Genomic DNA, 16,116 nt, shown 5'->3' with positions numbered 1-16,116 from the left:
ACATAAGGACACTAAGCTTAGCAAACATCTTGGTTTGAACTCAGTGTATACATATATGTATTTACATATCGCTGCTGGCGGAACAAAACCTTATTCCAAAATGGTAAATTTACAGGAGAAGGAAAAAATCTACTTTACTTTTAATGTAAGTCAATGGAACCAGACATTTTTCCAAGTCATTTTGGGCCTTTTTGGGCCTTTTAGTCCATCCTTCATGAAATTTTCACACAATGTAAAGGAAAACAGGTATTTTCAGATCAAATTATGCCCAAAACTGAAAAACATCAAAAATGGAAATATAAGGTTTTGTTCTGATAGCAGTGATATACTCACCTATTCAGCCCACAGCAGGTTAACCTCAATCATTCACAGTGAAGATACAAGCAGAGTATCACTCTGGACTACTTTTTGAATGATGCACAATGCAGGGCAGCCAATCAGAGCAGAGGCTGTTTACATAATTGAATGTTAAAGGCAGAGTAACAGAAACAACCTGCTTAATTCAAAGAGATAAAATGTTAAATGTTAATGTAATAGGAGTTATGACTGTTTATGGTACATAAACCCACACAAATGTTACAAATGGGAACTAAAATAAAAAAAAAAGATAATTCCCCAATTTTGAAACAACAATCTGCATAATTCAATCATTAAGATGCAAAACAAACTCAGAGTGGTTTGATGTGAAATACCCTGTTCCACAGAAACACATCAAGTCAGAATTGCTCAGTGGTGGTGATAGGAACCAGACACCCAGAGTGTTACATGCAGTGGTTACATATTTGCAGCTTAATGCCTGAAGCATGGTTTTATGGTGGTTTTGAGAAGATTTTGACTTAAAATCTTTCAACTAGTGGTTGGTTAGTGTAGTGGTTAACACCTCTGCCTTCTACGCTGTAGACTGGGGTTCAATCCCCCATCTGTGTAAGCATCCTACACTATACTAATAAGAGTCCTTGGGCAAGACTCCTAACACCACCTTCGCCTACTTGTGTAAAAAAATGATCAACTTGTAAGTCGCTCTGGATAAGAGCGTCAGCCGTAAATGTAAAATGTATTTTGTAAAACATCCATTCATGATGCACAGGTACATCCAGAGAGTTGAAAGTCACAATATTCCACACGCAATATTAATTATATTAATATTAATAATATTCATAAAAATCTTTCAGATTTCAGATTCAGAATATTTTGCCATCAGGACCATTACTTATAAAAACTCAGAGGACATGTGTAAGTTCACTGGTTGTGTTGGACAATAAATAAAATGCCTGTATTTGTGTTGTAGACATGGCGACCCCTGGTTCCTATCACCACCACTGTAAAGAAATCTGAGTCTCTACACTCACCCATTTCACACCAAACCACTCTGGATTATTTTGTTTACTCTCAATCATGGAATAACACAGACATGTTGAAAAATCAGTTCTCCTTTAGGACAGTTTTTGCAAGTCTTTGTTTTGGAGTCCCACTGCACTACACGTTTTAGTGTCTCGCTTCTCTGGAGCATCACTTATAAACTCTTGAAGTGCTTGTTAATTAGGTGGTGAGTTGAGTCAGGTGTGTTAGAGCGAGAAGAATACGTCTATGGTGTCTAGAGACTCCAGGAATGAGACTGAGAAACGCAGGTTTAATGTCTTTCACCGAGCAGGAAGTCGTTGACAGAAGCGCCAATTTGAGAATCCATGGAAAATCGTGTGTTAAATGAGAGGAATCCATCACCTGATCTTAAATTTCAGTAGTCCTCAATCCTGTTCAGGGGTTCCCTGCGTTCCTGGGCTAGGTTCAAACAGTCTATAGCCTGTGTACTGACTGCGCCCAGTACGCACAGTAAGATCTCTGGATGACATACTTGCTCTGACCAAATAGTCCAATATGCAGCCACAGCTATCTTCATAATATATTGCGTCCACAAATGAAAAGTGTGGTCATTTCAGGAGGATGCAGTTGAATTGATGGTGCTGAGAACTGATGGTGCAGCGTATACACATGAATGATGATGTGATGCAACAGATGTCAATGTGTCATAATGGGACAGACACATCAGACCACTGATGCATATCCTCAATCTGCTTTAGATGATTCTGGGTGGACTTTATGTAAATTAACTGAGCAGAGACCAATGGGATTGTTCAGTTGTGGTGCAATAACTGATCGTGTCACATCCACAATTACTCAGAGAGATTTAACACTGAACAAGAGATAAAACAGTTGAAAAACATTTACACAAACATATAGTAAACATAATGATCCATTGTAGATGCTTTTTAGATGCTCAGTCTCTTAATCCTAAGCCTAACCTAAACTTTAACTTCAACATAAAACCTAAACCTATTCCAAAACCTAGCCTTTACCCAGATATTGTTAACTGAGAAAAAGTTTGTTAACAATTTAACTGTGTGTAGATCATCTACCATCAAAATAAAGTATAACCGAACATTTTGTAACATGGGCTGTTCCCCGAACAGATGATTCTGATGATTGCAAGCGCATTGAAAGAGTATTCAAAGAGAACTCAGTCAAAATTGGGTGAAGAACATCACATCTTTATCAGCTTTATATCACCTTCATAAAGCCCTTGTTTTGAGCCTCTACATGTGGTGTCAATACATAACAAAGTATGATGTGGATTGGAAAACTCCTGCAAAATCCTTCGTAAAAATCCTGTGCTGCTTCTTTCCAGGTTGGTTTATGGGCCTGGTGTGTACTGCTGTTGCCTCACAGCAAGAAGGGCCTGGGTTCGATTCCCCGGTTAGGCAAACAGGGTCCTTTCTGTGTGGAGTTTTCTCCCACAGTTCTCCCTGTGTCTGCATGGGTTTCATCCCATAGTCCAAAAGCATTCAGCCAAGCAAATTGAATGCTAAATTGGCCCTAGGTGGGAATGTGTCTGATCTGTGATCAGCTGGTGACCCGTCCAAAGTGTTTCTTGCCTTGCACCCAATGGATGCTAGGATAGGCTCCAGCACCCCCATAAACCAGGAGGATAAGCAGCTTAGAAAATGTATCTGTATGTTTTTTAATTTTAACAAAAGAAATCTTAGTTATCATCTTAGTTAAAATACAACATCCAAGAGACCATGATAACATCACATTATCACTGTTCTGACTGGATGTTTTTAGAAACTTGTTGCACAAAGTTGATTGCTAGTTAATTGCAGTAAAGTGTTGATTGAGTTTTCAGTTGTGCAACGCAAAATCTCACCACGTAAACACACCCGAAGGGACAGATTACGTGGCACGGCAGCGAGAGTGTAGAGACAATAGTAGCAGAAGGTTCAGGCAGTGTGAAAGGCCAGGAGAAAGAAAGAGAGAATTGTACACATGTAGAAACAAAGAGCTGCTCCATGTATTAATTGCGTTCCTGCACGTGTCGACAGATTGCCGCGAGCCCAGGGCCCGATCATTCCGGCAAAATCCGAGAAAGGCAATTTGTGCTGTGGGGCGGCACAGGTGCTGCTTCCTCACAGGTGACGTATCAAAAAGGAAAACAGTTGCAGAGAGTGTGCCGATGCCGCAAGAGTAATTGCTCGGAGAGACGGAATAACAGCGCAACATCTGTCGCCTTCATTAGGATGCATTATGGGCTACAGGTTCCGCCAAGCCTCTCGAATCAAGAGTTCTAATTAAATCGGTAAGCGAGAGAGACAGGCGATGGATGGCAGCTTATGGGCTTCCACTTGAATTTATGACCCCAGACGTCAGGTGTATGATTGGCTGCGCTGGTCTGCCAGTCATCCCGAGGAACCAATTGGATGAAGAGGAAGTTGGAATTGAATATATATTTATTTCTTACTGAGAGCTTCTTGAAACAAGCAGAGAAATTCTGTTGGAAGTGATAAACTTTCAGTCCATATCACATTTGTATTTGTCTGTAGAAAGAATTCATTTAATTTGAATATGATGATACATTTGGTCTTGCTCTACAAAAGGAAAAGCTATCATTTATGTTTTTGCCATTGCTTGGCAAACAAAAAAGTTAGTTTTTTAATTGCATTAGAGCTCATAAGAGTTAAACAGCTTAACATTCCAGGCTTATTACATACTAAGGCTTATTATTCAGTAACTACAGGGACGTTTTTAGCTGGTTGAGCTATGCTTAGGTTAAAGAAGTATGTACAACTTTTAGCAGTGGTCAGTGGTGATGAGCAGTGGTCACTAATACTCGTGTGATGTGTTCTACTAAATCAACTAGTAAACCAGCTATTGGGTTTAATTTCACTTGCCACACCTAGGCGTGATTACTGCTAGACCTATTGAATCTGAGCATCACTTAAGTAGAACCTGTCTGCCAATGTGAAGCAGCTAGAGGGTCCCAAAAAGCAGCACATTCTTGAGAGATTCAAACACAGATGCAAAACAAATACAGAGAACCACAGTAAGATCCATAGAACCACACTGAGAGCCATTATCCACAAATGGAGAAAACTTGAAACAGTGGTGAACATTACAAGGAGTGGCTGGCCTACCAAAATTTCAAGACAAGAACAAGAACGCATCAACAATTCATCCAGAAGGTCGCAAAAGAACCTAGATGAGCATGTAAAGAACTGCAGGCCTCAGTTGCCTCAGTTAAGGTCAGTGTACACGATTCCACAATAAGAAAGACATTGGGTGAAATGGCACCCAGTTGCAAGGTGCAAATTAGTCCTGAACAAAAAGAACACAAAGGCTTGTCTTGGGTTTGCCAAAAAACATCTATTTGACCCCCAAGACGTCAGGGATAATATTCTGTGGACTGATCAAAGGTGGAACTTTTAGGAAGGCATGGGTCCCATAACATGGTCACCACCAAACATGGTGGTGGTAGTATTATGGTCCAGGGCTGTGTTACCTCAGCAGGACCTGGACGACTTGTCATAATTGATAGAACCATGAATTCTACTCTGTCATTTTATGACCTAAAGCTGAAGCACATTTGGATTATGCAGCAGGACAATGATCTGAAGCACATAAGCAAGTCCAGCTCTCAATGGCTCAAAAGAAACAAAATGAAGGTTTGGGAGTGGCCAAGTCAATGTCCTGACTTGAATCCCATCTCAAGACCTTGGGCAATTACTTTTTCACCAGGGTGATATAGGTTTTGAATAAATCTGTATCTTCAATAAATAGAATGATCATTTATAACCTGCATTTTGTGTTTACTTGCATTGTCTTTACCTTATATTAAAATTAGTTGGATGATCCGAAACATTTTGAATCAATCAGTTGAGGGACAAATATTTTTCACAGTACTGTACAAGATGGGAACATTTTAAGTTAACAACAAAATGCAAATATGTTGAACTCTTGTTTTGCAAATCTTGGATAAAATCTTGTTTTGTATTGTCATACAAACTGAGACTTAATGAAATTTTCTTTAGTGCTTTAATCTCTGATGATTTAGCGATAACTAAAACTGTAGAATATGCAACACATAGTGAAGTATTAGTGATGCATAATGACATTTAAAGCAATAGACTGTAGAAGTCACCTGACTCAAACTCAAACCTATAGAAATCTAATGCTGCCAATTACACACTAACAAGGTGTGAATTTAGGCAATTGGTTCATGTTCATTTAGTAAAAATCAACATCTTAACATCTTAACACAGCCTTTATTGTTACTAATAGTGTTAGTAGTGTTTAGTGTTACTAATAGTTCTAATGTGATTACATAATTATATTGAATGGCTCTAGACTTTTAAAAGTTGAGTAAGTTTGGACCTTGAATAAAAAGTCCTGCCTAAATTAGGGAGAGAGGAAGGGGGGCATCATGCTGAGGAGCCAGTGGGAGGTGCTGAGCTGCAGATGAAGGAGTTTCATGCACTGCTGCTCCACTGAGCTTTAAGTGTAAAAGTGTGTGTGTGTGTGTGTGTGTGTGTGTGTGTGTGTGTGTGTGTGTGTGTGCGCTGAGGTCTTATAGAAACTGTTCCAACTCTCTCTCTCTCTCTCTCTCTCTCTCTCTCTCTCTCTCTCTCCCTCTTTTCTAACATTCTCCCTTTTTGTCTCCTTTTTTCTTCTCATCCTCTCTTTTTCTCCCTACTCCCACTCTTTTCTATTGTTCTCTCTCCTCTCTCCCTCTTTACTCTCATCCTCCCTTTCTCTCTCTATTCTCTCCCTTTCTATTCTCATCCTTTTTCCTCTCGTTTTCCTCTGTTTCATCCTCCCCTTTTCTCTCCAGCTGCCTTCTTTTCTCTCGTCCTCCCTTTCTCTCTCCTCTGTCCCTCCTTTCTATCATCCTCCCTTTCTCACTCCTTTCTCCTTCTTTACACACTCTCTCTCTCTCTTTCTCTCACTCCCTCTGTGTCTCTCTCTCTGCTGATTTAAATGCAGTAGGTAGTCTCTCTCCAGTGTCTGGGTGAATTTGCTCTGGTATCCGCGCTGAACGCTGATTGGTGTGAAGGAGATCTCCTTCACCCTCGGCACCAGAACAGCGTCGCACATTTCACATGAAAACACGCGGCGCTCTCATTATTTTCTCTTTTTTCTTTTTTAGGTCACACGATAGCGAGAAGATGATGGCCCTTTCAGAGAGACCCAAGGCTCTTCTTTAAGGTGGAATTTCTATTCTGGGATAAAAGAGGCCCACTTATAGCAGAGCACGCTCAAACATGGACCAAGAGGAGAATTAAACATGCGATGGATGGACTCATGTACTGTGCGGTACACTGTAGCTGATGGCACTGACCAGTGGAAAGACTTGGTGATGGACCAATCCTGCATCACCTTTCTCATACACACATGTCCTGTGGTGCAAATGGACGTAGATCACGAGATGTGGGCCAAACGGTCTGGACTTCTGTAGCTTCAACTCATGAACTATGTTAACTTATTGGAATGTATGGTAGCAAATTGGTTGTGGATGCTAAGTGTGTGCAAATGGATACGTGTATGGGTCAACGACATGATATGACATGCATTTTTATGTCCGCAGTAGTTATTTTCTTATAAAATAATGTCATTCATATATAACATATATCACATTATTCTACAATGTGCATACCATTTTCAGCCCATGAAATCAAATTAATGAATGCCTTTCAGAGTCTTAAAATATCAGGTGGTGCAACTGTACTGTACAATGTATACAGATTAGTAAGCTTTAAAAAAGTAATTCAGCTGTACAGAATTCAAAATAAAATAGCTTGGCATGATTTTTCATTTGGGTACTAAAATGAAACCTTTAAAGTCATAATATTTTGGAAAACAGGGCAGCAATAAAATATTCAAGTAATTGCAAAACATCTGTCCGTAAATTAATCTCGTCAAATGTCATGCAAAACTGACGACGAAGGACTTTTATTTTGACATGCACCAGAAACCAAAGTGACCTTCATGGTGCATTGTCACTATCCCTTTCACGAATATTCAAAAATCATATTCAGTACAAAGACTAGTTTATACATGTTTACAGTAGATAATAAATTATAATAAATCTCATCATTAGAAAAGCTATGAAAGAAATATCAAGTTGAACAGACTCTTGCAGATAAAAAATGCACATCCTACCCTTTTTTATAACTATCATTTTAATCAATGTTACATCACAAATTTCTAAAATTATTTCAAATTTCTTACTTGTCATTGACCCATATAGGAAGGTGTGTGTATACTTATGTGTAGGTGTGAACATGTTTGCATATCACTGTTGTCAGTATCTCCAAAATGGTAACTTTACAGGAGAAGGAAAAAACTTTCTTTACATCTAATATAAGTCAATGGAACCAGACGTTTTTTCCAAGTCATTCTGGGCAGGTTTGTTGGTCCATTCATCATGAAATTTACACAAAATATGAAGGGCAACAGGTATTTTCAAATCACGTCAAAGACAGAAAAATAACAAAAATGGAGATACAAGGTTTTGTTCAGACAGCAGTGATATGTATGGATGCATGTACATTAGGGCTGTCAAACAAAGCAATTCATTATGATTTGCATTAGTCTGTATAGTTCATCATGATTAACAACATTAATCACATTATTCAGTTTTCTTAATCACATTGAATTTTATTTGGTCAAATTTGACCCTGATTTTAAAAAGCAGTACACTTTCTTATAGGTAAATGAGTGGACATCATTAGATGTATTTACTGCATTTATCAGGATGTATTTATTACCTCAAAATATTCAAAAACAATTATTTCCATCATTGAACTAGTTTACATGAAGCTGCATTTGAAAAATCATGATTTCCATAAAGCGATTGTTTCTGGTTTTCATCACCAGTGAGAGCAACAGCGGCCGCATGTTCCAATCAGTGAATATATATGTCATATATCATATATCATATATTTCTCTGTATATACCTATAGAGCTAAATAATGTGTCCATCATTTCCACATGGATAAAATATTATGTCAATGCAATTATTGTGGAAAGTAAACAGAAAAAAAAACTTGTATTGATGTTATGTATTTTAGCCATTCATGAGGAAATGATTTTTGAATCTAACAAATTAAATCCATTACCTTTTCAGTGCACAATGTTAACATTTCATATAGATCATCCACAGAAGTCATTAATTTATGCTGTGATATGAATCTAATGATTGGAAGGCTAGCCAGACAGCACTGTCTAAGGTAGCCTACAACACATGCTTGTTCAAAGAAATGAGTCAGCAATAAATATATGGCTAACTAATTTTTAGTTAGCTTATAATGAACAGTTAGTTCATCTTACCATTGAATTACTCGCTTCATAATGTAGCTCACAGAAGGGACTTGCATTCGCTTGCCTGCAAATCAGCCTACCAAATCAGATATGCTAATCATTAAATGCAGTGTCATTAGACTTTCATTACTGATTGGTAACCACCCTGAGGGCAGCAATTGATGCTTTATTAATGATGGCTGACTGCTTCACTTTCCATAACTCTCCATGACTGAGGTGGCCAGAAGGGTGGCCATGCTTCATTCTACAGCAGCACTGGCCACCTCTGACCCTTGGCTGTGCCTCTGAAAAAATGCATAATAGTGCATAACATCCAAGTGCGACCACCAGCTGGAAAACATATTTGAACACTTGAACACATATTTGAACTGTTTAACCATAACATAACCATTTTGTCACTGTATAAAATGTGCATGGTCATTGATTAATTGGATCCTACAGAAGTCTGCAAAGAAATGATCACAACCCCCCTTTTGAGAAAATACAAAAAAGAAAACAACAGTCTTGGAATGGACATTTTCTTTTCTTAACGCAATTAACTTCATAAATTTTTCCATATGATACATATGTCCAAATACTTTTTGATGCCACAGTGTAGAGTCAATAGTTCTGGCTTCTTGCTCACAGTCTTTCTGCTTGTGGATTCTTTTTAAAGTAAAGGCTCTCGAGGGGAGCTGGAGCTTTCAGCTTCACTGTTGCTTTTGTCAGTTTGCTGCTCATTGATGTATTCTCCCACTAGCACTGTCCAGCATAGTCTACCAAAGGTGTTGCTTTAAAATGAATTTAAAAGCTGTATTTTGATGAAAGAGCCTTCATAGCTACATACAGCATGCTGCATCTGGGCTTCGGCCTGCACTACTATGGATAGTTCCAAGGGTCAAATTAGGAAAATGTGTAAACGGCATAAAAAGAAAAAAAAAACACTATTAATAATTTAACATGTTTATGCTTTAACTTTGACAGCACTATTGTTCATGCATGTCTGTGTGTGAAAGAGAGAGTTAATGATGTATGTGAGATGGTGGGGTGGGAGACAATGGGGTGGGAGATGGCAGGGTGGGAGATGGCAGGGTGGGAGTGGGCGGGGGTTCAGGGTTTAACTCCAGCGCAGTAGATGCAGTATTTAATCGCCTCTCCACTCTAGAGACTTTATATTCATGACTATTTGAGGAGAATGTGTCAAATGTGTCAATCACACTCTTCTCCAGCTGTTCTCATGGGTCGAATCACAATTGTTTTGGAGTTCTAATTAGGATGGATGAATAGGATAATAACAACGCATTAAAAATTAATGTAAGACATTTGCACTTGCTGAAACATTGTTTTGTTTGCCTAGATACTTCCTATCGCCATGCTGCTGATGTCACAAGAAATCAGAGTAATGCTCTGTTGCTCTGTTGCTGAATGCTATGAATGTAACATGTTCCCCTTGTTTAAAAGACCCAAAATAGACTTTTCCATGATCCGCCTACAAACACTTTTGTAGCTTCTGTTGGACAAGCTTTATAGAACTGTGGCAAAATCCAGCACAACACTTGGGACCTTCTAGACTTTCCAAGAATGATTTCAAGGAACTTAAAAGAGATTGTTACTTTTTCTAAGTCTTAATTTGCTTATTTATATTCAATAGAATCATCATGCTTGATGTATTTGATCTCGGCAAGCAGTATAGTAATACTTTTACTACATTTTAAAGGTTTTGTTTGGAAAAAAAGAGTTAAAACTATAAAACAGCCCATGAATGAAGTCATGAAGATGACATGCTTTCCCATTGGTTAGGCCTTCAGGAGCTGAACTAAAGGCCCTACATGTTAAATTAACCAAGACCATAATTAGAAAGCAACAGTAGAAGCAATCATGCTTTGATTTACAATGGGTGAAACCTGCTTAGTAAGAAAAAACATTACTCTAGGCCTTTGGGAAGTTCTAGATATGTCACTGAATGTGAATACAAAACTTTGGCAAAATCATTTGTATTTATTAGAATCATCATACTTGACGTATTTGACCTCTGCAAGGGTAACAAAAAGAAAAGAGTCAAAACGTTGAAACGCCCAATGAATGATTATCAAAATTTTTCTCCATGGTATCTAAATAGATACAACCAAGTAAGCTCTTCCATTGGTTAGGCCTTCAGGAGCTGAACTGAAGGCCTTACATGTTAGATTAACTACCAACATGAATTAAGAAGCAACATGGGAACCAATAATGCTTTGATGTACAATGGGTGGAAAAGGTTTTGTGGAAAAAAAAACAAAACATTGCACTAGGCCATCTGGACATTCTAGATACATCAGTGACTGTGTATACAAAACTTTGGCAAAATCCATCAGGACTTTCTAAACCTTCAAAGATTAAATTCTCAAAATTAAGACCTATTTTTAATATTATTCTAATTTCAGTTCATTTTTATTCATTAGAATCATCATACTTAATGTATTTGACCTCTACAAATTGAGTAGTAATACTTGTATTCAATTTCTCGAGTTTTTTATTGGAAAACTGGAGATTGGAGTTAATACCTTGAAATGGCCAGCGAAATATGTTGAAAATGTTCTCCTTGGTATCTAGGGAGATACCGCCAAGCGAGCTCTTCCATTAGTTAGGCTTTCAGGACCTAAACTATATGTTAGATTAACCACCAACATAATTAGGAAGAAACAGTAGAACCAATCATGCTTTGATTTACAATGGGTGGAACCAGTTGTTTGAGGAACACCTAACTCTAAGCCTCGGAAAGTTATAGATGCATCACTGACTGTGTATATGATCCATAGCTTAAACAGTTGTTGGAAATTTACTGAAAACCACACATACAATATAAAATGTCTAATAATGTCTGTTACACACTGAAAAAAACAGGAAATGTCTTTTATAAGCTTAAAAACCAGCATTAGCTTAGCGCTAACTACATACTATTAGGAATCCTATTGGGTTGCTAACAGAAATTAGCTTTACAGTGTAGATTGTTGCAGTGCTTTTTTTGAGTTTTGACATTAATAGCCCAAACAAAAGGCCTGTGCTCTAAGTATCAGACAACTCCTTTACAGAAGGGTCACTTCAATTCGTCTCTAGTTCGAATAGGATATTCCCCAACATTCTATGAAGCTTGTCTAACCTAGCAACAGTTGCTATGAAAGAATATGGAATATATTTATGGGCAGATATTAGAGGTTATTTGGACAAAAGTATCTAGAACAATGCAACTACATATCCCTCCCAAACAAGGCTCACGTGGTTTTGCAACATGTTCATTTACAGACCAATGCTAAAATTCAGTCTAGTCCAAAACGCACGGTCAGCTTTTCTGCTCTGCAACAGCACATAGTCATCCTTAAGCCGCATTTTCAGAAAATTGCTAATTAAGAATTAAAGATACTTATGAAGAAACATCACCTATACTCAGTACTACATGGTAATAAAGGTTCCAGAGAACAAATGGTATGATTGATGCATTTTTTTTGGCAGCGTTAATTAATTAATGGTCTCGGGCCGCCGGCCCGTCCCATGACTCTCCCTCAGCAGGGCTGGACTCTAATAGAGCTTTCATTCACTAAGGCTGGCTTTGACCTTGCTCTGTGCTGTGGCTGACTTTGATTGATCCGAGTTTGGCTCACTGAAAAGATGGAGTAGAGATCCTTCATCCCCCCCCCCCCCCCCCCCCTCTCTCTCTCTCTCTCTCTCCCTCTCTCTCCCTCTCTCTCCCTCTCTCTCTCTCTCACTCTCTTTTCTACTCTTGATATCTTTTTATAAATGTCGTGTACTCTCTTTGCCCTCACTTGCCCCCTCTCTTTTTCTCTTTTATCACTCCCCCTTTCTCTCTCTTTCTCTTTCTTCATCTATTTGTCCCCAGTCCCCCTCTCTCTCTCTCTCTCTCTCTCTCTCTCTCTCTCTATCTCTCTCACTCTTTTTCTCTGTATATCTCTCTCTCTCACTCTTTCTCTCTCTCCTTTCTCTCTCTCTCTCTCTGTCTCTCTCTCTTTTCTCTCTCTTCTCTACTCTTGATATATTTCTATAAGCATCATGCTCTCTCCTCACTTGCCCCCGCTCTTTTTCTTTCTTATCAATCCCCCTTTCTTTCTCTTTCTTTGACTATTTGTCCCTGGTCTCTCTCTCTCTCTCTCTCTCTCTGCTGTGCAGTATATTTCTCTCTGTAGGATGACCCTGCTGTGTCAGCTCTGACCTGCTCTGTCCCAGGCTGAGCTGGACCCTTCAGTGCTTTGAGCTGTGTGAGCAGTGATGAATCTCTCTGAGCTGCAATGTGTATCACTCTGAGCTCAGGGGCCATGGGGGGCTGGAGAGAGCACAGCTGCAGCTCAGACTCTCATTACAGGGGTCCAGAAACTGCAGGATACTGCCCCTTTCTCCCCACGGGCTGCTGGTATACTTAGGACGGCAGCTTGACCCAAAAGTCTCTATACACAGTATCTCACAAAAGTGAGTACACCCCTTACATTTCTGCAAATATTTTATTTGATCTTTTCATGGGACGACACTATAGAAATGAAACTTGGATATAACAGAAAGTAGTCAGTAGCCACATTTACATGCAGCCTTATAAACCGTTAATAATCCGACTAACAGCTCAATCGGAATAGAATACCTCCATGTAAACACCTCAATTGGAATAGACTAATCCGATTGATGCCATTCGGAATACAATTTCTATCCGATTGAACGAAGTGGGTAAACCTCTAAATAATCAGTTAAATAGAAGAATAATATCTGTGAAAAAGCCTGAATCCGATTACATTCCAAATGGAAGGTGTAAGCACATGCACATGCGCGTCATGTCATAGCGAACAGTTTATAACGTTCAATATGGCGGAGCAGAAACCGGTCTGCAGAGGAGACGAGGTTCATACTCTGAGCTTTAAAAGATGGCGGTGGGACGGACGTCCAGCTTATGTGTCTCAGAGCATGACATCTTCCTTTATTAGAGCATGTGAAGGACGTTTTCCTGAGTCTGACATAAGTTTAAAGCAATTAAAATCACAAGAGCACCAACTGGAAACTCACCTCACGCTTACTGGACCTCACGTGATGTTCGCTGTCTTGGTAACGTTCACTCTAATTGCTGCTCCACATGTGCATCATTCTGCAGCGGATTACTTGTAGTGAGCATGTAAACGAAGATTCTCCATCAGATTGTTGAATAAAGTGAGCATATAAACACTTCAGTCTGAATCTGTAGTCCAATTGTATTGGATTGGCAAAAATCTTTACATGTAAACACAGCAAATGTACAGCTTGTATAGCAGTACAGATTTACTGTCCTCTGAAAAGAACTTGTGGTGAATTTGATCTTATTAATTCTATAGTTGTAACATTAATTTCTATCATATTGGTTAGTATACTGTGTAGATCCTGGCTGAAGTTGATTCTGTGGGCCTCTGACTGAAGTAGTAGTAGGACCATAGGGTATCAGTGGACCTGAGAAAAGAGGCATCTGGCTTGAAAGGGGCCCCCTGAATGTAAACAATGCCTAGATATGGGATTGGGGGACCAAGGTTATTCTGGAAAGAATGTATGTTAAATACCAAATATGGCTTGAGAGGGGCCATACATCGAAACTGACGCTATCTTAGCAGTTATAAAAAAACAGGAGTTGGGATGTATGGGAGAGACATTTGGCAGTTCTCTCCAAGCTGATTCGCGAAGGCTTGTCTGTGACTTCGACCTCTCAATGCTAATAAACATCTTTATATGCAAGAGACGAGTGTCACCGAAGAGTTTGTTCCTACACCTTCACAGCATCGCTACTAAATAAACCACAAACTCAACACACAGTCATTAATGTCTAAATAGCTGGCAACACAGGTGAGTCCACCTCACAGTGAACATGTCCAACTTGTGCCCAATTATGTTGTTGTCCCTCCCTGGTGTCATGTGACTTGTTAGAGTTACAAGATTCCTGGTGTGAATGGGGAGCAGGGTTGTTAAATAACCCTTAGGATCCTAGTTGCGACCAAATTTTAACTTGCTGGCTGGTGTCTTGAGATGTTGCTTCAAACTTTGTAGATGATCTTCTCATGATGCAATCTAAGACACCCTCACAACATCATGCTACCACCACCATGCTTCACAGTTGGGATGGTGTTCTTTGAATTTAAAACTTCATCCTTTTGTCCTCCACTGATCATTATGGCCAAAAAAATCTAATTCAGCTTCACCTGACTAAAGAACACTCCTCTAAAAGTTCTTTGTCTTAGAGTCTCTACACCAGTCTTAGACTTTTCTGTTGTGACATAAGACCAATGTAGGTCTTATGTTGATATTTTGGTTCCTGATTTCTTGAACATCTTCACCAGTTCTCCACTGCATGATGTAGTGTCCATGTGCCAGATGTCCCAAGATTTTTAGATTTACACACAATTGTTTGTACAGACGCTAATTGTACATTCAGGCGTTTGGACTTGTGATCCTGCAGACTTGTGGAGGTCAACAATTTCTTAGCTGAGTTGTTTGGATTTTCCCAAGACATCAAGGGCAAAGTGGCTCTAATCGATTCTTCTAAATGTGACAATTGGTTAATCAGAAGTTTCTTAAAACTATTACATCAGTTTCTGGAGCTTATCAATCTGTTTAAAGACACAGTCAACTTGGAGTTTGTAAACGTCTGACCTGCTGAAAATCTAAAACAGCTGGAATAAATCTTACTCTAATCGATTGTTTTAAAATGCCCTTTGAATTAAAAGTAGATGCCCTGATTGACTTGGCAAAAGAAAAGTATGGTAACATGAAATATGAGTTCTGGCCATAGGAAGTGACCAGGCCTCCCACAGACTGCCTGTGGTTGAGCTGTTCTTTTAACGTTACAGTGATAGTGAAGCACATGCGAATGGCTAACCAACACAGGAATACAAAAACAAGACACTTGAGTGTGTTTGTGTGAGTGTGAGTGGGTGTGAGCGTGTATGTCTATAGATCCGTCCCCTCTCCAGTAAAAGGTTGATCATGTAACAGCATTCCCCAGGGCTGCAGGGGGCGCTGACCTCTGAGCAACAGTAAAATGAGGACGGCTCTTTCTCTCTGTGTGTTAGCGGTGGTCTCTGGGGTGATCTGTGCTCGGTGGATGACCCTGACGCTTTGGTCTATCCTACATGCCTCTGTGCCACACAATCAATATTTGAAGACAATTTGTGCATTGCTCCCTAGTGGCCATCGCCTGCCACTGCGACTCATAGGTGTAAAAACTATAACAGTGTCGAGCAGGCCTCAACAATGCTTATAGGGGAGAATTTAAAGGGCAATATAACAGCAGGGTATGTGCCATTATAAGAGCAGGGACTTAGAGATCCCTTGGTAATACATACACACTTACGCATGTACAGAAAGCCAAGTACTCCCCATATAATAAGTATAACAAAACAGCAGAAATACTTTTGTATTGAGAAGATGGGAAAAACATTAGAGAGAGAAAAAAAGTTTTTCTTTCTTTTATATTCTCATCTTTTTTTTAAGTTA

General features: G+C 39.2%; 1 protein-coding gene across 1 annotated transcript in view; it reads left to right on the top strand.

Moving 5' to 3' along the window:
- Window positions 1-7,729, top strand: part of tafa4b (TAFA chemokine like family member 4b) — a 94,204-nt gene extending 86,475 nt beyond the window's left edge. The window contains exon 6 of the mRNA XM_017710535.2: window positions 6,476-7,729. Coding sequence (XP_017566024.1) covers window positions 6,476-6,487 — 12 coding nt within the window. The 3' untranslated portion in view covers window positions 6,488-7,729. The remainder of the gene's footprint in view (window positions 1-6,475) is intronic.
- The last annotated feature ends 8,387 nt before the right edge of the window (window positions 7,730-16,116 follow it).

This window comes from Pygocentrus nattereri, chromosome 21 (genome assembly GCF_015220715.1).
Source record: "Pygocentrus nattereri isolate fPygNat1 chromosome 21, fPygNat1.pri, whole genome shotgun sequence".
In the NCBI taxonomy this organism is placed as follows: domain Eukaryota; kingdom Metazoa; phylum Chordata; class Actinopteri; order Characiformes; family Serrasalmidae; genus Pygocentrus; species Pygocentrus nattereri.
Note: the sequence above shows the minus strand (reverse complement) of the source record. Positions and strands in the feature narration are given on the sequence as shown.